Source organism: Lissotriton vulgaris, chromosome 2_2 (assembly GCF_964263255.1).
Source record: "Lissotriton vulgaris chromosome 2_2, aLisVul1.2, whole genome shotgun sequence".
Lineage (NCBI taxonomy): Eukaryota > Metazoa > Chordata > Amphibia > Caudata > Salamandridae > Lissotriton > Lissotriton vulgaris.
The window spans coordinates 156018821-156042661 of record NC_141688.1 but is presented as its reverse complement, the minus strand read 5'-3'; the positions used below and the strand labels follow the sequence as shown (position 1 = coordinate 156042661).

Below are 23841 nucleotides of genomic sequence, written 5' to 3'. Positions count from 1 at the left end.
AAGATTTAATCAGCTGCACCACCACTGAAGACTAACCCATGGCGATCATGGAAGACCTGAATTTCTAACTCCACATCAATGCCAAAACAATCATCGAAGGCCCCCTCATCTACAGACACCCAGGACCACGAACCAGCCTCTGGGACACCAACATAAACTTCATCACCCCATTCACCATTATATCCAAGCACTACATCTTGCTCAAAGACCTTAGCTACCACCTGGATAACCCCACGGAAACAAACTCCACCAACTTCCTGGAATGACTGGACAACAGCGGCCTCAGCCAGCTGGTCACAGGCCCAACACACAGAGCAGGACACACACTAGACTCTACATTCACTTCCAGCAACAGAGTCAAATGCAGCCACACCATGGAAATCAGCTGGACCAACCACTCCATTATCCACTCCACCATCACTGGACCACCTCGCACCACCTCCATCTCCCCCGGTGACTCCTTCTGCAACTAGAGCAAAGTTACACAGAACCAATGGGTGGACATCCTCAACACCACTCAGTAGGTTGGCACAACTAACCTCAAAAAAGGCAGTTTACCAACGCCGCCGGCCGAGTTGCCCTCAACAAACAAGCCAATACACGCAGATCTACCAAATGAGATAGCTGGTACACTTTGGAACTCAGCACTATGAAACAAAGTTGAAAACAACTTGAAACAAGATAGCACTCCAGCAGAGATGATACAGACTGAGCCACCTTCAAGTCAGCTCATAATAAATACCACAAACGATGCAAAGACGTGAAAAAGAATGCTCTTATAGACCGCATCAAGGCTAGCGCCAACCACACCAAGGAACTCTTCAGCATCGTCAGAGAGTTCTCCTGTCCATCAGCCACGAGAACATGATCCCTCCTCACAGGAACGGACTACAGCGTTGTTGAAAATAACAGAGTCTAGCAATTCCAGCAGACCGCGTCAGTACAGGCCCACTCAGATGTCGACAGACTCAGGCACAGTACCTTTTACTTGAAGCGGCCTGCACTGATGTGCCAGCCGGTTCCGGTGATCGTCGCTGTGCAGAAAGGAAACGTTTCAGGACGCGTTGTCCCTCGATGCGAGACGGTGCTACGATGCAGTGCTTGCTGCTTGCGTTGTGGCGAAGAAGCCGGAGTTCAGGAGCTGGCATCGATAAGTCCGGACAGCGGTGCGAGTCGGGCGGTGCGTCGCGAAGCGTGCGAGGCGGTGCCCAACTCAGGAGCGGTCACAGGACTCGAAGCCAGCAGCAGTGACCGGGTCGGTCAGACCAGTTCGATTCGGTGTAGTGAGGCATTGCACGTCGCGGTGTCTACCAGTCGCGGTGCAGGATACAGCTAAGTGACGGTGTCAGGACAGAGTCGGTGAACACAGAGCGCAGAGCTTGCGTTGTTCGAGGCAGACGTTGCTTGATGCGGTGGCTTCAGGACACCGGGCCGGTTATAAGAGTCAGTCACAGCTCCCTGCCTCTGTAGACACTTGTTTCCAGCAGAAATTCACAAAGGCTGATGAAGTCCACTGGTCCTGGGACTTCGGTCAGGGGGCAATCTCTCTTCCAAGCCCTCGGAGATCTTTGCAGAAGTTGAAAGAAAAGTCCACAAAGTTCTTTCTCCTCTCTTTGGCAGTCAGGCAACCACTGCAGGCCAATCCCCCAAGCAGCACTTCAGCTTGGGAATAATCTCTCCTCAGTCTCTTTAGGTTCCTTCTCCTCAGCAGAGGTATCGTCTTGTAAGTCCAGAAGTGATCTAATCAGGGTCCCAATACTTATGCCCCAAAACCTTTGTTCTCTGAGGGGAGAGGGGCCTGTGCCCAGTTCAAGCCAGTTCTGAAGCACTCTGTTTAACAGACTTCTCTTTTCCTTTTGCAGCGCAGGGCAGGCACATCAGACGCCCCACAGGACGTGGAGCCTGCATTGTGGAAGGCAAGTACAGTCCTGGAGCACTTTGTTGACAGTCTTCCTTCTCTTCTTTCAGTGTGCAGGGCAGAGACATCAGACGCACCCCAGGGGGTGGAGCCAGCATTGTAGAGGGAAGGCTCAGCCCTATACAGGCCCCAGGTGCAACTCCTCCCACCCATCTAGATGCAGATCTCCCTATTCACCACCGGGCTGCCCCAGCCTGTCTCTTGGAATCCCCCAGCCCTGTCACTCACAAAACCAGACGAAGGAATACACAACCTCGTAGTGGCAGGCTCCAATGGTTAGTCAAGCAAATACCTACTTTCTAAAAGTGGTATTTGCAAACACAGAATATTAAAATAAACTTCCAAAAAAGATGTATGTTAATATTCTGAGTCCAGGCATACTAAACTCAAATTTCTACCATATTCTCTGAGTCTGTTAGGATTATAATCTGTAGTAATTCTAACAGCCCATTCTGGCCTATGGAGAACAGGTAGCCTTGCCATAGTGAAAAAGGAAAATGGCTGTAATTCACTATTAGGAGATGCCACACACACCAGGGCTTGTCCTACCTTATACTTACAATGCACCCTGCCCTTGGGCCTACCATAGGGGTGATTTATATGAAGAAAAGGGAAGGTTGAGGAACTGACAAGTGAGTGCACTTGCCCAGTCAGCATGACAATACCAGACTGCAAGCAGACTCTGCAATGGCAGACCTTAGACACATTTTGCGAGGCTGCTTCTGTGGGTGGCACAACCAGTGCTGCAAGCCCACTAGCAGCATTAGGATTTACACGCCCTGGGCACACTCAGTGCACTGTAGTAGGGTCTGACAAGTAAACCAAACATCCAATCAGGGAACCACTAATCAATACATCAATTTACAGTAGGGAGCACTCGCACTGTGGCACTGGACAGCAGTGGCACAGTGGCCAAAGCATCTAACACCAGCAAAAACACATGAGGCAACAGCAAAAAATGTAAGGGAGAGCCACGCCAATGGTGCCAGGTCTAACAGACACCATGCATCTGTCAAAACCACAGCGGAGGACGCTCTTTCTCCCTCAACACCACCAAGTCCTGAGACACCCTTCCCCTTGTCCTCCGAACATCATTCTCGCTGACGAACTTCAGAAAGAAACATAAGACCTGACTCTTCCACTAAGCTGAGCTACACAGCGCTTGGATACCCTCACAGGTGATAGATAAGCTGCGCTCTACAAACATTGATTGATTGAAAGGGCATAGGCATTTCATCAATTTCCTATATATTTTTGTATCCTAAAGTCCTAAAGATTTAAGATGGAGGTGTACATTATTACAGCATTTCACAACAGCAAATATAATGAAATATAGGTTTTTCATGCCAAAGATCAGGACATGTACATTTGCTTTCGTCATCAAAACTGGTGACGCATCCTAAATATTACTAGTTTTTTGTGATAGATAAAAACACAGTACTGGCAATACACTAACAATAATGGCTAATTTCTCCAATTTTACAATTGAAAAACCCATAGCCTTCCGGTCCCACACTGCCAGAGGAAATATTGCACATCTGATACACTGAGAGCAACCATTCAGTCTCCACCGCCAGCCAAATTAAAGGGTACCAGGGGGGAACTCTGTACAATTACTTTGCTTACTACCAGGGAGGATACCCATGTTCCACATAGACTTCACATGTATTGCACATCTCCCTGTCTGTAAGACGTATGAGTTGGGAATAGTTGTATTCACTTTTTGCTGGATGCATCTGAGATGCAGCAAGATATATATCCTGCCACCCCAGGTGGGTCAACAATGCTGTAAAAGAACCATAAGTGAGGGGGATAATGACGGAGAAATGCAGCCATTTAGTATTGTATAGCAATGTATGGTGTAATGTTAAAAATACCAATACAAATGTTTTATTATAATTTAACCTCTAAATACTTATTTATGCTTTACTACACTGCTAAATCTGTTCTTTTGTATTTCCATAATTAAGACAAAAAATATAACAAAATCAGTGTAACAACATATTATTGACCCCTAGTATGCTCATGACGGCACCCGGCCATCATGCGTCACAGTGGGCGTGTGTGCACGACGGCCAAGAGCCGTCCAAATCCCACCCACTGTTTATTTCTCACGCACAGCACAGACAATCAACCCACGTCCAAGGGGTTAACAAAGAGAGCAGACAAGGTTCATGGAAGTGATGTTTAAGACTTGCAAAAACAACAATTTTCATGTTCAACCACGGAAATCATCTTACCTTCCAATTTGTCCAGGGAAAAACAATCCCTAACGTAAATAATCCCAGCATTGGGCCCCCGCACATCCCATGAATGCTTAGTGCAGCCTGTTAACACACAGGAAAAAATAATAATTTTAATGTCAAAAATACAGGTGGCATTACTTATTGTATGATTCACTTTTTATCAATTTACACTACAGAATGTGTCCAGTGGCCTCATTCTCTTCAAAGGGTGGATTATGCAACCTTTCTCCCTTGTCTGTAGTTTTTGTTCAGGTGTTGTATAGACCAAACAATATTATAATACATTAGTGTGTCACCAGAATTATATACATCATTCAATAGCAACACGATCACTTGATAGGCATCGTTAATCACCAAATGGAGAGAAGTGCAGGATGATATAGGCTAGGTGATAGCTTATTGATTTCACAATTTGCCAGCAACCATTTGTTTTGTTGCTGTGGTTATACTTCTCATCAGACCTGTAGAAAAGGAAATAGTAGAGGAGGTAAGGGGGGGGGAGTAAAAATTGAGTGAGAGTGAAGGGAAAAAGGGTGGAGGTGGAAGGGAGAAAGAGAGGGTACCCCAGGAAGTGCAACATCCTGTTTTCCTAGGTAGGAGTGGATTTAGTTTTCATATGGGCGTCCAGGGGGGACCAAAGTAGTCTTGATTTGCCTTGATAAAAGTTTAGGTTAAGGATGGTGTAATTGGCACTTCTGAGGAAGCATGGCCAGGCCTACCAAGTATGGTATGTGACATAGCTTTGAAGTCCTTCCAATCTTAGAGTATAGTTTTGATGCCTAGTGTAAGTCAAGTCAATAATACTTTTATTTGATTTCGTTACAAATCATAAAAGAATGGAAAAAGCACATAATACAAAATGATTTAAAATGCGGTTTGTGAGGTTCAAAAGATAAAAAGACAGTGCAGTCATATACTCAATCGTCATAAATGGTTAAAATAAGAAATATTAAATTAATAATCTGTGCAATTTATAAAAGATACAAGGCGGTTCAATGAGGAAAAATCAGAGAATAGTGCCAGTGTAGATGGAGAATGTTCGGGCAGTCTAGGCTAAGCCACTCAAGTTAATTCATTTTTTCTTTTGTCTAATTCTTTGGCTGCCATTTTCCAAAACGTAATGGCTCTGCAGGACAGTTGACAGGGTGCCTCCAAGGCATTGTATGACTGCAGCTCTGCATGACCTTAATTGTTTTTTCTTAAAGATCTCACGAAGAACAATTTTTTGAGTTTCTAGAAGAGAGGGGCATATGCATAGGAGGTGTAATGGTGTCTCTTCTCCTTGTCCACACAAGCAGCATTCTTTTGTTGGCCATGTACACTTCCATTTCGGGGTCAAATCCTTTGTGGGTAATGACCCCAGCCGCAACAGTGTCAGACAGTGCTTTTTATGATGTGAGAAGTGTTCAGACAAATACAGTTGAGGTTTTAGCATCTGGTTGAATCACTACCCATGCATGATTTTTCTTGGAAAAGGCAGTTTTATAAATTAACAATGAGATTCGTTTGGTTGCATTATTCACTGTATTTTTTAACCCAGAATAGGAGGTAGTTGTATACTAGGCCTCCTCAAGGTGTAGGTCCGCAAGTGATTCCTTTAAAACTGTGACAATGGAATTATTTAGCCTTGCTTGCTTTTTAACTTCTTCCCAGCAGAAGTGGGGTACAGTGTTGTCTTCTGCTTGCCTCATCCACCAGTAATATTTGACCACCGCCCCTTGTCTGGCTAGTTTATGGTGTTTAAGCCCACATTCCAATCGAATTTGTGCTTGAGAGATATACCGGGGGATTAAAAACAGACTCTTGAAGAAAATCTATTGGGCTTGGTTTAAGGCGATGGCATCCTTTGTGTTCATGTTTTCCGACCCATGTGTTATAGTATGAATTTTGCTGTGATTACCTTCAGCAGGTGACCAGTTGAACTGCCTTTCATCTTCCTCTTTAGAATTTTAAAAGGCATAGAGGGGTTGTTTTGCTTTCATATTCCTTTGATCCAGGTGTTGCTTAAAGTTAAGGTGTAAGTAGCAGGTCAATTGAGACATGGGGATATGGGGGGAGTCAGGGGACTTAGAGCAATTAGCACTGGGTCTAGCCCCAGGTCACATTGGAAGTTGGCATTCAAAGTTTTAATAATACTTTCCCAATAAGAACGAAGCATCTGGCAATAGAAAAGCATGCGCTCAAGGTCTCCCACTTCAGAGGAGCAGTTCTAACATGTTTTTGAGTTTAGCGGGTCTAGTTTGCATAGTTTAGCGGGGTCCAGATGGATCTATATAGCAACCAATATTTATATCACAGAATGACTGGGAAGATCTTGGATTTAGTAGCGTATCTCCAGATTAGCGACCAGCTGTTTTCTGTTAGGTGGGTATATTTTTCCTTGAGGCCGGAGTTATGCCATTTGTTTTGATATTTATGGATGTGGTTATCCGCACATTCCAGAAAGGATTTATAGATTTTTGATGTTTGGTGATCTTGTGATGAAAGGGAGTTGCATTTAATGAAAATGGATGGGGGCTGAGGGTTGCAATAGTGGTGATTACGATTGAAAGCAACTTTAGGTTTTAAGACGTTATAAAGTTCTTTATCTGGAATGCTGAAGCATGTTTGAAGCAAAGAGAATGGGATAGAGTTGGATCTATTAGCACTTCTTTGACATAAAGAATATTAAGGTTTCTCCATGAAGGAAAATGAATTGAATTTCTGTACATTTTTATTAGTGGGTTGTACCAAAGTGATGGTATGAGGAGTGTTTAACTTTGGGGAGCAATGCTTGTCCAGGTGTTTCACTGCTTGCATTGTGTCTCTTTTATATTTGTGGAGTGCTGGGAATTAAAGTGGTCCATTCTGATAGAGGTGTGAATGGTGAGAAGTGATCTTTCTTAATTCTTTCCCACAGAGATGGTGGAGAGAGGGAGTTTGGTACGGACCAGTGGGTGGATTGTTTAATCAATAAGGTTGTTTGGAGTCTGCTGATGTTGCAGAGGACCACACCGCCTTAGTCTTTGTTGAGTAGTAGGGCCTTAGTGGCAATTAATTTTTTTTTTTACTTGCAACATGAATTGGGTGATGGATTTATTGAGGGTGTTGAAGAAGGAATCAGACAGTTTAAAGGGAACATACTGATTATAAAGTTCACTTGTGGAGCAATTACAATTTTGGTGCATTTTAGCCCGCCACACAATGTAATATGTTTTAGGGACCATGACTCAATGAGGTCCTAGATCGTTTTTAATAATGTGTTTTCGATATTTGAACAGGAGTTGGCAAGTGAGTTTCCTAGCTGAAGACCCAGTATTTAAGTAATCGTTTTGCCATTTGAGGTTAGAGTTCACAATAATCCTGGTGAAGCAGAGGTGATTGAGAGGGAAGACCTCAGTGTTGTATTTGTTTAATGTGTAACCAGATGTGTTAGAGTAGTGTTCAATTAGGTTGGGAATTTCTGGAACGGTTGAGTCCGCATCTCCTGAGAAAATGAGGACGTCATCCGAATAGGCCTCAATCTTGTGTTTTTCCATGCCAAATGGAATTATCTTGATTTTAGGACTGTGACATATTATTGAGAGGAGGGGTTCATTGGCTAGAAGGAAGAGAAGTGGGGAAAGTAGACAATCTTGTCTCGTACCTTGAGGGAGTTAAATGTTTCTGAGAGAGATCTGTTTACCCTAACTTTGGCTGCGGGGTTATTGTATAAGACAAATACCATCCACTCAAAGGAGGCTCCGAGATTGAATTTACGTAGAGTTGCTTTTAGAAAGTGCCAGGAGACCTTGTCAAAGGCCTTTTCAGCATCTAGGGCTATTTCCATTGCAGGTGAATGAAAGAAGGGGAGAATGTTCTAGTATCTGGGTGAAGAGTCTAATGTTGTCACAGGCTTATCAGCCTTTGATAAAAGCCTGTTGTTATAGATAGATTATTGAGGGGAGAATTTTTTCCAATCTGGTGTCCAACATCTTAGTATTTATTTTTCATATATTTATAATATTTTTATTGATATATTTATAACCTTTATTTCACACATATTTGTTATATATATTTACATGGTATATTTATGACTTTGGGACTGATTTAGAGTGTGGCGATTGAATTACTTGTCACAAACGTGACTGATTCACCCACGGCCAGGCTTTGAGTGAATGGTTCTTTCTCCACCCCTTTTCCGGTCTTCGGGGGCACACGTCAGGGCTGCCCTCTTTCCCCTCTGCTCTTTATAGTAGCAATGGATCCATTAGTTAGGCACCTACAAGAAAGACATATGCACCATTGCCTCCAATTCCATACCGGACCCTTACTATTATCCATGTACGCAGACGATGTCCTGCTCTTCATCAGAGACGCCAGTACAAATTTTAAACTTCTCATAGACAAGATCTGTTGCTTCAAGGACATGTCCGATCTATGTATTAATTGGGACAAATCAGTGCTTTTGCCGCTCACGGACTCAACCAACCCGACAGGTGACAACCTTCTTCTCCGATGGGCAGCAGACACTACTAAATACTTAGCTATCACCCTACATAGAAACAAAGAACAAGTTATCCGCCTCAACTATAGACCAGCGATGGAACTACTTACTTTACAGATTGAGCGATGGATTCAGCTACCGTTATCCATGCCGGCAGCATTGCCCTCATTACAATGAATGTCCTTCCCCGATTCCTACACCTATTTGTCAGTATACCAATCCCACTAACTAAGGACTTTTTTCAGCTCCGTGGCTTACTTATTCACCTGGTTTTGGCTGGAAGGAGACCGCGGATAGCCTGGGACACTCTAATGCTCCCCTATGAGTGGGAAGGATTCGCGGTTCCTGATCTGCATCTATATTACCTCGTCATAATGGTCCAATTAGCTCATCACTGGTTTCATCCCGATGCCCGCATACTATATAGAAAGCTCGAGGGGACCCTGGGCATACGACTTACCAAAACAATATACAAGCTCTATCCACTACCTGCTGGGCCTGGCGCAGGCTTAGTTGGCTCCTGGGCTCTGGCTCTTTACATCCGCCTAACCTCCCCTTACCGCAGAATCTGTTTCTTCCTCTCACTTTCGATAAAGTGGTCCAGCATACCCTTAACAAGCTATAATTGCACACATTGGTTGCCTATTCCCTGACGTCCATGTGGTAAGCATGGCTGACCTGACTATGTGGCCCGAGATGTCCTACATAGATAAATTCATAGCGACTAGATTACTTAGTGCTCTCCACTAGGCGAGTTCTTCCTTTCCCCTTCCCCCTGAGGAGTTCACACCTCCCACGCTACTAATAGCCAACCAGGACGGTGCTCATCTGGTCACCAAGCTATATCGAGCATGTATGGCACTCAAACAAGTGCAGGACAGGCGGGCGCAATGCCTACTGGGAGGAGGCTTTGGCCCATCCTCTGTCTTGAAAAAAGTGAACCAGTAGCCATGAGCAAATTAAAAGGGTGTACCCTAATCACAGAAATAAATAACTTCATTTTAAGTTCATCCATCAAATCTACATCACACCTATACAGCTGGCCAAATGCAACCCCAACAAATTACCAAATTTCCACAAATGTCAAGTCACCAGAGCTGATTTTGCACACATGACTTGGACCTGTCCACTCATATCCGCATACTGGACTGTAGTTTTTCAAGTGCTCTCTGACATAATCTCCATTCCGCTCCTCCTACCCCAAGTTAGCTTTGCTGGGAATAGTCAGCGGTATATCACTCTGCTACTGCAGGTTCATAGCTAAAGCGCTACTATTAGGAAAAAGGCAAAATGCATTACACTGGGGCACTAGCCAATGTCCCAAGAAGGAGGCATGGCTCCGCACTATGACTTACTGTGATATGCAGACTGAAATATACTCCTGACTTCAACCCCCAGCCTCACGATCCAAAGATATCTCCCACATATATCGCCACTATCAATGCCCATTGCACCAGGTCTCTCCCACTCCATCACCATCTCCTTCACATTTACCTGATCAGGAAGGGCCTTTATTTATGAGTCCCCCACATCTGCATTCAGAATCGCCCAAATAGGTTTTCACGCTTGCATTTCACCTGCTGCATTCCCAACTGCCGACATTATACCCCTCTTTTCAACATCCTCCTCAAAACAGTTTGTCATTATTCTTTCATGGCCATTATCTCTGCCTATGTGCATGTGGATCCCACCTCCCTTCTTCTTCTCCTTCTTCTACTTTCAATGCTCTTTTAATATTGACCCACGTCAAGTTCTCAACTTTTTATGTACTTTTTTCATGGTGAGGACTGTCAATCACTGAACTGCACTAAATTCCCCCTCCTGCTCATTGCATTGGGTATTTTTATGCCTGATTCATCAATGTACATACTTTCGATATTTTTTCTCTTACTTTTTTGTCATAAGCAATGTATATGCTGACTCCCATACTGATGCCTCATCCCTCAAATTCTCCTCTTGAGAATGAAGAAAATAATGATAATGCTCCCTTTTTTCTCTTTTTTTCTCTTTTCACATTTTCTAATTTTTATCCTCTGTTTGTATGTTTGTGTAATCAAACAATAAAATCATTTAAAAAAAATATTTTAAAAAACCATGACCAATATCCCATCCAATTTATTACAAGTGAATTATATCCTCCAGAACTTTTAAATTAGTTGAAGAAGATATCGGTCAGCCAAAGTCCTTTCCACAGTGGCGTATGGGAGCTAGGCTCTGAAAGTTTGGGACAGCACTTTGTTGGATGACACATTATTGAAAATGTTCAAGTCCATTTCCACCTGTCAGTGCACACGTTCTCTGCATAAATTAGGCTGAAGTTCAGCCAAGTAAAACAAACTTTGGACCGGAAGGAGGCTTATGAAAGCTGCTGCTAAGGCCTCAACCTTGCAAAGGAGGGCTCTCTAGGCAAACACTTCTAGCTGAAAAATCAGGAGGAGTGATCATTCATTGTTCAAACACAAAAGATCTGGCATTCTTGGGCACCACTCATATATTTTGAATAGGAGTGGTGTAGGGGGATACTTTTTATCTCAACCCAAACTCAGCTGCTCAATTATACAGTCTGACCTGGTCCTCTGTGCCCATCTCTCTAATATTTTCAAAAAAAGGAAAGACAATGTCAGTCGCGTCACTCATCATCGCAGGCAATACCACCTCCTGTCCTTTTTAGTCTATCTAATCTCACAATGTTGTAAAGCGGGGGCACTAGGAGATCCATAAATGGGGATGAGGATTCCGAAAGCCAAGTTTCTGTTAGTATTGTCAGGTAAATCTCCTTGCTAATGATGAGGGCAGCGATGTCTGAATCATGTTTCGCTGTGGACCGGCAGTTAATCAGTAGGCGTTCCAGAGGTTTCCCTGATCTACCAGTGCTCTGCTTTTGCGAGTCAGTGGTTAGCTGGACCTGATGTAAGTTGCTGAGGTTGGACTTCCTTTCATTATGACTGGATGTCCTGTTAGCGTCGATTGGTACTGTTCTAATTTCCTCCCCTCTACTACTATCCTTAGGCTCATATGTCCAGAGTAATGCTAAGGTTTCCTCCTCCGACAAGTAATTGCGATTTCTGTCTGGTCTATTATACTTATTGGATAACTGCATGTCCTGTGATATATCGCCTATTTGTGTTTGTAGCTCTCTGATTTTGCTCTGCATCTGGGATGATGTATTAGGAGTGTAAATCCGCTCCTTTCATGGTTTACTATTAGCGCTCCAGCATTTTAGGTCTGTTTTTCTTCCTGTGATCCTTATCTTCTTGTCGGTGTTTCGGTTGACTGCTCTGCTTCTGTTTGCCATGAGGGCTGCGTTATCTGAGTCTTGTGACCTTAATACCTTGTTAGGAGGCAACATGTTTCGTTTAGTTCTAGGTGTCCTTTGTGTTGTAGAGGAGAAGGGTCTAGGATGGTGATATCTTCCATAATAGATGTTTCCAGGTTCTCATTGAACCTACTATTAGGAGATTTCCCCTCATGAGGGAGCAGTGTTGATTCTTCCCTTTGAAGCAGCTCCGGGTCGGTATTCGCATATCGTGTAGACATTTCTGTTCTCTCTGTGATCTTCCCATTCACTGTTCCTCCTGTTCCGGTTGTGTCTCCTTGTTGCGCTGTATGTTGTAGTTCTTGAGCATCTCTAGTTTCGGCTGGACTGTGCCCTTGGGGTGCAGGGTCAAGACTGATGTGCATATGGCTGGGGTCAAACTGGGGTGACGTGGTAAACAAAATGCTTATGGATTAAACCTAGATCTGCAACTGCGAGTGAGTGTTTGCAAAGTTTCAACACTCCATCCGTCATTTTACTTTGTGATGTTGCTATGTGCACCCCAAGTGGCTAAGGTTAGCCCAGCCATGGGCCTTTTGCTCACTTGGCCACTGGATTCAAGCTTGCGTGGCTGATGAGAGGTGATATCCAGAAACCTGTCCCAGGATGCTTTTTTCTTGCTAGGAGGACCTGGTGTGGATGTTTGCACTGGACCATTCCCATGAGGAGCAGGGTCAAGACTGATTTGCTCAAGGCTGGGTCCAAGCTGGGGTGGCTTAGTGAGCAGAAAAACAATGATGGATTAAACCCAGATCTGTAACTGGGTATGAGTGTCTGTAGCTTCAGCACTCCGCCCATCATCTTATTGTGTTTCCTATGTCCACCCTAAGTAGGCAGGGTATGCCCAGACGTGGGTCCCTTGCTCACTTTCCAACTGGATTCAAGCTAGCTAGTCTGATGAGAGGTGATACATCAAATCCAGCCCCACAATGCATGTTTCGGTCCAGGGAGGACCTGGCCTGGCAGTTCGAGCTTGACTCTTCCCATGAGCAACATGGCCAAGAACTGATTTGTCTATGACTGGGTCCAAACTAGGGTGGCTTAGTGATGCATTCAACCTAGATCTGTGAGTGGAGATGAGTGTCTGAAAAGTGTCAGCACTTGGTTTGTCATCTTATTGTGTTTGCTATGTTTACCCTAAGTGGTCTTGGTATGCCCAGACCTAGGTACCTTGCTCACTTTGCAAATGGATTCAAGCTAGCCTGGCTGATGGGAGGTCACACCTCGATACCAGTCCTAGCTAGAAATGTTAAGTGAACATATACTTAATGTCCTCATTGTTTCTACATTTAAATAAAGAATTACACGTTTCACACTAAAGTACAGAGAGTTGATTACATACTGATATTGCCAAGATATATCCATTTACTTGCAGAATTACATGGCAACTTACCAAAAGATTTACCTTTGACTTTAGTTACCCACTACAGCCTGCAAACACCATTGAAATCCAGAATTTTCAAGTCAGACTGGAGAATTCCAGTGTCTGTTTTCCCTTGTTCCATTTGCCTTTCCCCATTTCTCCCAATGTTCTTGTGTATCTGGTCATTGGTAAAGGAAGTGAGAGTGGAAGGTTGCATTGCTCCCGTTTGTTTCTGAGCTCACGGTTAGTGCATCCTTATCAGAAGTTAATTTGCCATTTTAGATAGGAATCAATAAGTTCCATATGTAACTGCATGTAAATTAAATAGGCGCACCTCCTAGATGTGCCCATTTACATTTTCAATTTTGATGATATTTGTTGTTGTGCATCTGACTGTCTTTTCGACTGTAACAAGCGGATAGTCTGTGAAGGTTTGGAGGTATTTTGATCAGTAGCTTATGTGATTTAATTAGGTTCTTTGATTTGTGTTAGCCGGCAAAAAATGTTCTGAAGTGCTATCTCTGGGTGACCTAAGATTGGGAAATAATATCAAATATGAATGGTAACCTCTCTTTTCAACCCATTTAAGAAAATGAAACTCACATGCCTCCACCTCTGAAAACAGGTCAACTCTCCTGTTCTGGACAGTGGCTTACAACAATATATAGATTATTTGTGTTTTGTCAGTGTATGTTTTGAAGTTGTGTTTATACAAACTCATTTTATCAATCTGTGGGTGCACATATGCATTAAAGTGAAGGGGGCTATGCTCGGACTGTTGGTTACTGAAGATAAGATATTTGATTGGTCAATGTGGAAGTCACTCATTTTTGAGTTGTGCCACTTTTAAAATGGCCAATTAAGTCTAGTGTTATGATGAATTTGTATAATGAATATGTATGGTGACATTGAAAATACACCTCTTTGCAATACACATTCTAAGCTTACTTCATTTTCAAATTGTATAGAAAATATGGTGTCTGTATCAATGGCACACTGGCGTGTTTATGGTGTTTAGGCAACATTCTGATTTTAAGAAGTGTCTACAGATGTCACAGAACAAGAAATCCAGGAAAAAGTACCACACTCCATAAGATATGGCCATGGTCAGAAAAGTCACCTTAAAGTATTCACATTAGATGTTCATTTTGAATTTACCAGCTTTTATGGCAATTGACAAGCTATGGTGAGCATGTTCCATCTATAAAGCATACCCATAGATTCCACCAATATTAACCAAAACTTATTTTTATCATGGGAAATAGGGCCAAACTAGAGTTTTCTCTGGATTTTCCAGCCACTATTGTCGTAAGAGTCCCTCACCCTGCAAGGCAATGTGGGACAATTGGCTCATTTTCTGTATTTTGCCAGGGTGGCACAAACACCTTCACCTAAATGACGCTACCTGTTTTGGGTTTACTGTGTTTTCTGAAAAACACTTCCTGATGAATAATTCACCCATGTTTGTCTCTGCTGATGGAAACTTGTAGAAACTGTGCTAGCAAAATAGACACTAGAAATATAAGTGTGGGATATATTTTAGTAGGTACTTATCTATTTTCCCAAACATACTGGGAGGTGTTCCACCATGTTAAGGACAGTCTTTCTTTAGTGAACTATACCAGGCATCAGATATAGTGACAGATCAGCATCTCTGTATCAGTGAGTAGAACAGTCACCATGTTTGGTAGAGATACAGCTGAGTACTAGTTGAGTGGATGTAAGACCCAGAATAGATGCTGACAGCATGAAGTACATCAGATTCAATGGAAATGGAGAACAGATGCCACCAGAAGCATGAAATATGAATACACAATCACTATGCTTCCCCTAGTCTCTAAGGGCACTATTGACTCAACAATGTTTGCTTGACTTAGGAGGCAAGGTAAAGCACTAGGAGGAAGTTTAACAAAAGGGACAGAATGCACAATTAGACAACTAGGAATATTACAGTAAGCTCTTAAAATGACAAGTCCTGGTTAACTTAAAGTGACTTATAATATCTTAAGATATCTTTGCTCATGGATAGCTGTGTCTAGAGCTTTGTGCTTCACTTTGTCTAGGTATTAGGATGTTCAGCTATAGCATTATACATCTTAATCCCTTTACCCTCTAAGCACAATTCATGGAGTTTCTTGGTTACCACATTACATTTGAAACACCTTTCAGAAAGTATTACTTTTAGTAAGAATAATATAATTGCAAAGAAAATGTACCTACTTACTATAAGGAAACATCAAAATAGAAAATGGAATATATACCTGAACAACTCCACCCATAAATGATGCGACCACAGCCATGGTTGTGCAGAGTACACCAAACAGAACACCTGAAATAGTTTTTACAAATTATTGTACGCATAAAGTTTCAGCAATAAAAACAATTAATATGATGAATAAAAACAGTCAATATGATGAATAAGACCCACATCAGTGGAAACTGTGATTCTAGAATTGCTAGACTAGATATAATCACACATTTTCATGTAAGCACACATGGAAAGTAGAAATAACATCAAACAAACAAGATAGATGCTGTAATATACATAGATCCAAAATTGAAGCTCTAGTCTGACAAAGGCAAATAATATTTTCTGACGTGCAAAAGAACAACAAATTAGAATGCACAGTTACAAAATGTATCAGCTTTCTATAGTTAAACATTTATTAGTGCTACTCCACAATTGAATTCCCAGTAAATCGTGTGGTATACAAATCCATCCATAAAATGACACAAATAAGCCACAGGCAATCTCCACGATAAGGAACTAGAGGCTATTGAGCCCCAAGGGTGAGCTTCCTTGACTTTAGGGTGTGGGCTCGCTCTCTATCAAGCCATGGGTTTTGGAAAGCTTGCGGATATTCTATGATGAAGCATGACACCTGGAGGTGTGTGAGAACATCCAGTAAACTTTTGTGGGTGTTTAGGAAAAGTTTGGTAAACATGCAATAACATTTTTTATAAAGCTGTAAAATATATAAATTCACTCAGTGGCTTTTTTGTGTGAGATATGGTCCATAAACCTATTGATCTCTAACATTGCAACCGTTACTATTTAGAATACTCGCTTATGCACACCTACGGGAAAACACTTACAACCCTCCTTACAACTCCAGACACACCATCCCCATCTGCTTCACACCAAAGGCATCAGGGATGAATAATGTGATGTATCATACCAGTAAAGAAAACCTACAGGAATTGCTGGACCTCCTTGATGTGCAACTTCAACTAGCTCACATATTGATGCAGGAAGTCAGATGATACAGGAGAACATGAAAGAAGGTTAATGCAGAGGGCTAATCAGGGCTTGGAGAAATGTAAATACTCTAAATAGGGCATACAGGATATTTGCCTGTTTTTGATGATTGTCCGGCATCTGACAATCTCTAAAAAACATAGCTAAATGGAAAACAAAAGCAGGCATTTAATGGCCATCAATACATCCAAAAATATTATGTAAAAAAATCCATTCTGAAGATTGCCCTACACATATTACTATATACATACTTCTTTCACAAAATGTTTAACCCCTTCCCTGCTGGCCCGTTTCCGCCGCTGTGCGGTAAACAAAGGAACAGGGGCGGGCCATGACTAACCCCAGCCGTCATCAGCACACGAGCACCGTAGTGCATGACGGCTGGGGTTCGTCATCAGCATGGAAGGGGTTAAACTCTTATTTTTACATAAAGTTAATTTAAACATTCTTATAGACCTAGTTTCTCTTTACCCGGTTATTCATGACTTCGCGACGATGCCGTTACCCACGACAATCAGCCTTTTCCATTAAGTAAAAACACATCCATGCACACGTATAACAGTATTTTACACACTAGGGGTTTATTGATGTACACTACAAACTCATGTTTTTCGGTGTATTTTTAGAACAGCCATCTCTAAAACCTATTTTCCGTTTTCGCTCTGAGGCCGGAGATCGCGATGACGTCGGTAATCGTGATCCCTGCGGTAACGTCATGAAAGCAGAAAGCAAAAGCAAGAATTCAATAGCCACCACCACAGTAAAAAATTATAACTATATAATTAATCCTAACCATCACAGTAGATACCTCACTATATAACTATGCATATTAATGATTCATTGATATATTTTTTATATTTCCAATAATATTCAGGACGACATTGATAGTTGTAATGTCCCAACGATGGGGTCACAAGGGGTCACTCTGGCGATTGCGGGCGTTGTCACCAATATCGCCTGCGATTAAAAAAAACAATTTTTAGCACATAACATGGTCACTAAAACCCCGATTTCTCAACCATGGGGTCAGAGTATCTCCATCCTGACCCTTATGTGGGCTTTCACACAGATTTTCAGCCCCGGAAGCCAATCCCGATAAAATTGTGCCTGCAACTTTCTATTTAGAATATGTCAAACCAATCAGAGCTTTCCTGGTGGCGGGTGCATTCACGAAGAAGTCTCATTTTATAAGCAAACATAAATATGCATATCTTAATATTAATGGCACACATTTTCATTTCTCCTTTTTTTTCTTCTTTCTATGCATTCTGTATTCGGCAGCAAATATAGAACGAGGAAATCACTTCTGGCGATTGTTTATATGCAGGAATGTGTTCCTTCCTGCACATAAAAAAATCATTTAAAAAATGACGTTTTGCAAGTTCTATGTGTAGTAATACAGCACACATAGAAGATGAAAATTGTTTATGTGCTGGAAGGGACACCTTCCTGCACATAAACAATTAACCCTGTGACTAGGCACCCTTATTCCATGGTGCAAGGGTGCCTGCGTCAGCTCATGGCAGCAAATTGTGCACCAGCGCAGGGGAGAGCAAAGGCATCCATCATATCCTTGTAGAAAGGACTCTTCCCTCTGCTTTGAAAGTGCTACAGCGTGGCGCAGCCAAAGGGCTTGCTGTGCCGCGCTGTGGGACTTTCTTGTAAATGAGGCATGACATGTGTAATTTTTTAGGGGCTGCAGGGGCAGCCAAAGATGCCTATTCCATGAGCTTATGCAGGAGAGAGACACGCTTTTTAATTCATTTTTTTATTCATGGCGGGCCCCAGTGCCCATCCCCATATCCCACAACATATTTTTTGTTGGGGGTGCAGGGACAGTTCCAGGGCCACTGCAGCCCCACTGGTTAACTGCTAGTGCAGAAGCTGGAATCTTTATTTATATTTTTTATGGTGTCCCCAGTAGCCATGTTGGAGGCTGCAGGTGGAGTCCGAAGGCCCCTGTTTTTCTGCCCTGCCTGCACCCATCTTGGGTGTAGTGGGAGTTACGATTTTCTTCTCCTGGTGGATGAGAGCACATTATACTTCCCTGTTTGCTCTCTAGGGTAGAGTAAAGACAGTGTCCTGAGGTGTGCGGTCCCTGGGACACCTTCCCTGAACCAGCCCAGGGGATCAGGTCATTAGGGCCGTAACATGGCTCAAGTAGAGGGGATGAGCACATCCCTCCCTTCTTTGGAACTTCCAGCCCTGGTGATGGGGCCCTTTGAGACTTATTTAGGCTTCGGGAGCGGGCAGTACACCTCCCTCCCTGTTTTAAAAATGCTGGGTTAAGGCAAGAGGTCTCCAGGGCCTAAATGAGGTTTGGGGTATAAGGGGCACACACGACCCTGCCTATTTATAAAATATTGGGCCCGTTTCTTGGGCCATTAGAACCTAATGAAATTTCAGGGAGGAAAAAGGCACATCACCTCCTCAAAAAACACAATGCACGATCCCTGGCTTAATGAAAAAAGGCAGGAGGCCCCCGGATATTTTTTTCAATTGCTGCCAGGATTCACAGATTCTTGGCACTTATTAATAATAAAACCATTTTATGGCGAGTGAGGGTCCCTCTGGATACCCCTTCCAGGCCTGGGGGGTAGAGTATCACTACCCTGTCCCACAATATGTACTTTTTTAAAACTTTCTTACAGGACAGGGGAATGAATACCCTAGTCCTAAAACCGCAGCAATCACATTTTTGATGACCTGTCGGCTCCTCAGATCCTACATGGCATTACATATCTATATTTTTTAAACCTAAATTTCTAAAAATCTACTGAATGGATATATCTAAAATCACAAAAAAAGTTGTCTTTTTTGGACCAAGAACTATTTTTTTGACAAATTTAACATAAATGCGTTCAGCATTATTTTTCAGAAATGTTGTTCATGTTTCCAAAGGGAACATTAATAGGGCAAATACGTTTAGGGACCCCCTTTTTCTCGGACACCACTTAAGCGATCATCAAACACCACCAAAGTTAAAAGCAATCCAAAAAATGCTTTTCTTAAGGAACTGTGGTTCTAACTATAGCTACCCAATGGTGACCATTGGTCAGTCAAACTATTGATTGTTAAATATTGACCTACATTATTAATGAATTTTTATTATCGTAGGGACAAAATATCGAAGTCAAGAATATAGTTGACAAGAATATTGACCCCAAGGTAACTAATATTGTTTTTTTTAATATCGAAGTAAGTAATATCGTAAGCAAAAATATTGTTGTCAATAATCTCGGAAAAAAAAATTGTTATGTATTTTAAAGTAAATGTTTAGAAATTAGTAATTTTATTAAAGTACACTTTGCGTTTTACTATCAGAGCTAGTTGTGGGTTTATAGGGGAATAGGGTGGGAAGTAATTGAATTACAATTAATTAAATAATATGTTTTATTAATTAAATAATAATTAATTATTAATTCATTATTAATTGGTAATTATTTTTTATTAATTATTTAATTATATTAATTATATTGAATGTATTATTATAATTGTATTTATTGTTATTAGGAATTAAGTTATTGTTAATTAATAATTATTTGGTGATAAATTTTTATTAAGTGATTAATTCATAATCACATTAAATATGTGATTTTTTATGGGTTGTGGGATTATAGGGGAATAGGGTGGGAAGTAAATAAATTAAATGAATTAAATTGTTTTTATTGATTGGTATTTATTATGAATTGTTAATGGGTTATTTATTGGTAAATAATTGTTATTAATTAGCTAATTATATTAATTATAATTAACTCATTAATAAATATTGTTTTTGGTTATTGTTAATTAATAATTAATTGGTGATTAATTATTAATTGGTAATTAATATTTAATAATTAGTTTATTTATAATGATATATATTATTTGTAATATATTATTAATTGTTATTAATTGATTCATTGATAGTTAAATTAATTGTGTTTTTGTATGTGGAATGTGGTGTGTGTTAAAAGGGGAATAGTTTGGGATGTAATTTAAGGTTATTTTTGTAAATATTCTTTTTAATTTATTGGTATGTATTAATAATTTTTTTGTAAATTCATTATTAATGTGTTATTTTTTAATACAAATTATTTAATTGATAGGAATGTTAATTGAACCCCTATGGTATCCAGCGCTTTCCCTACTGTTGCACTCTCTGGAGTTGGAATAGTAATTTTTACCTCTACGCTATCCAAACCTTTCCCTACTGTTGCACTCACTGGAGTGGGAATAGTAATTTTTACCCCTACGCTATCAAGCGCTATCCCTACTGTTGCACTCTCTGGAGTAGGAATAGTCATTTTTACCCCTACGCTATTTAATGCTTTCCGTACTGTTGCACTCACTGGAGTGGGAATAGTAATTTTTACCCCCACGCTATCCAGCGTTTTCCCTACTGTTGCACTCTCTGGAGTGGGAGTAGTAATTTTTACCCCTACGCTATCCAACACTTTCCCTACTGTTGCACTCACTGGACTGGGAATAGTAATTTTTACCCCTTCACTATCCAGCGCTTTCCCTACTGTTGCACTCTCTGGAGTGGGAATAGTACTTTTTACCCTGACACTATCCAACGCTTTCCCTAATGTTGCAATATGTGGAGTAAGTATATATATTCATTTATAAGTAAATGTTTAATTATATGTATTAGTTAATATTTTTTAAATATGTTTTAATATTGGCATCGATCATTTTTTTAACTTTATGTATTATTTATTTATGTTTACATTATTATTAAAACATTTTAAAAAACAATATTTTTAACATTGATATGATGTCAGTATAAAAGGGAAAGGCAGGGATTGGTTGAGCAAAGGATTTCAGTTGCCTCCCCTTTCAAGTGATGTGGAGTTTAGATCCTGTCATATTTACCTTTGCATGAGGAGAAACACTGTAGTAAAACAAAAGATTGCAGTGCATACAAACTACATATATATATTCATAAACTAACCACACTGATACTCACATAAACCTTTGCTGATCCAGGCACCTTTTCTATCAGAGATATTCTTGAAGCAAGATTTGACAAAGTCCTCATAAGTCACTGTGGCAAGAGCATTTATGCTGGCCGCAACTGTGCTATAATTACAGATAAAAATAAAATAAAAACTAATAACAAAGCATGCAATCACTGAAGTTCAGGTTTGTATATTCAAAATTCCTTAGCAGATTCTTATAGCTTTTAATTTATCAACAGAAATAACACAGTTAAACCTTCCCTCGTGTAAGTTAACTTCAAAAACAACATTAGTACACATTGGGCCTGATTTATAAAAGTAATTTACACATTTGAGTAATTGACACTTTTAAGTAAGTTTACTAATTTTTGGAATTCCCAAGCTCGTAGTGTAAATTTACTACAAACGTTTAGGTAACATGTCTCCACCTCCTGGGCCTGATTCACAAACTGAACTTTGCAGTATGTTTTGTAGAGCTACAAAATGTACTACAAAGTGTAAATTTGCATGTATTTATTGCCACTTTCCAGTCGAGTATAACTTTAATGGAAATTCTTCGCACATGTAAGTATAGATTTTAGTAGTAAACTTGGGACAGACACAGGGGAGTCGGTGGGAAATGGTGCAGGCTTACTCCTAAAGGTGGTGTGAATTGGGAGGAACTTAAATATATTAAACAGGCATATGACAATTGCATCATGTTAAAAGATGGATAATACGGCACTTTATCACGGATTAGCAGGGGTGACGTACATAAAGATCTATAACCAGCAAAACAGTCTAGGTAAAAACATTGGGTGGTGTGACACAACAGATCGCCATTTGCAAAATTAACAGTATGTATATTTATTTCATGCTTAGTTTGGCGTGGTTAGCTTGAAGTGGTCTGCTTCAAAATGCAGAAAACATTCAGCACTTAGGTTTGTTTGCCTTCTTGAATAAATAGTGGGTAAGGGAGTGGTTCAGTGGATTTATTTGAACCCATGATTCTAGAGGTTATTGCATACTTATGGATATGCTGTGTTTGCCACATAATTAGCAGATTTAACCCAAAACGTTTTTTGCAGCTCAAGTGGATTACAATATTGCTGTACAGATATGGTGCCTCATTTGCATTTTTTTCACATAATTTAGATAATCTTTCCAAATAATTTGCCTATGATGCTGCATAATCCTAATGGGTCAGAGAATTTTAGAGCTTTCAGGAGTGGTATGAGCTTGTCTTTATGATAATGTAGTTCTTATTTCAGAGGGAATCATTCAATAATAAAAAGTAAAAGGTTATAGGGATGTTATAGTTAGGTTCAGAGTTCAAAAACATAAAACTATAGAGTTCAGCAATTACAGTTATAGTGATTTCAAAAAACGATAACCCTTGCCAAAATGGACCAAGCAGCCAAGTAAACAATGCTCATGTCCAAAGGCCGTGCACAGTGGGGTGTTGGAGACAAGGCATGGCCAGTGGCCAGACCCTTTGGCAAACACCCCACATGCAAAAAATGCCACACTACACCCAGCCTTCGGCCGTGCACAGTAGGGGTTTGGTCACAAGGCTTGCTCTGCATCCCGGCCCTGTGGCCAACACCTCCGAAGGCATCCAACTTGCAAGTTTCCTCCCCAGGCTGCTTTTGGCTGCAGGGACCCCAGACCCTGGGGACTGGCAACACATTTCTGGTAGAGGGGGCCACAAGGCTCCCTTCCCCAGGCTGATTTCAGGCACGGGGACCCCATCCCCTATGGCCCACTTCATATGTAATGGGAAGTGGGCACATGGCCTCCCTACCTAGGCTAATTTTGTTTTCAGGCCTGGCACATTTTGGTTCTAGACCCTGACTTTTTGGGGTCTGGTGCATTTTATTAGGGAAAGGGGGCACAGGGTGGGTGACCGGGTGCCGACTCAGGGCACCTACCACACTGGTTGGGTGTCAGGGAAAGAGCCCCAAGCACCCAGCAGTACCAGCCTGCTAGCCACCTCTAGCGGGAGCCAACATTGCTCCCGCCCGCGGGGAGCAAATAAAAATGCTTCTCAATGTGGGCTAGAGCATTCTTTTCATCAGTTTCTCTGTTCACTTATGTGTGGTCAGGGCCACAGATCAAAAGTACGCTCCTAGCTGACGGGAGAGGGGTATTTCTCCCACCTGTCAGGAGTTTTGAAATTGCTCCCGCAAGGTGAAAGCAAACACGGGTTTCCCTGCCTGCTTCAGTGCAGACAGGGAAACCACTAAGTCTAAGAAGTTGGCACCCCAGAGTATAACACATGAGCCGGCACTGGGGGATGGGTTTCCCAGGCCCAATAATGGCTAAGGGAGGGGGCCGTGCAGCCCCCCTTTG

The 23841-nt window shown here is 41.4% G+C and overlaps 1 protein-coding gene across 3 annotated transcripts in view; it reads right to left on the bottom strand.

Annotated features, from left to right (window-relative positions):
- LOC147729175 (sodium-coupled monocarboxylate transporter 2-like) overlaps positions 1-23841 on the bottom strand; it is a 278703-nt gene that overhangs the window by 22149 nt on the left and 232713 nt on the right. For all 3 annotated transcript variants that reach the window (XM_086959488.1, XM_086959486.1, XM_086959487.1), the window contains exons 9-11: positions 21519-21631; positions 15570-15637; positions 4159-4245 (exon numbers count right to left, since the gene is read on the bottom strand). In XM_086959488.1, coding sequence (XP_086815614.1) covers positions 4159-4245; positions 15570-15637; positions 21519-21631 — 268 coding nt within the window. The remainder of the gene's footprint in view (positions 1-4158; positions 4246-15569; positions 15638-21518; positions 21632-23841) is intronic.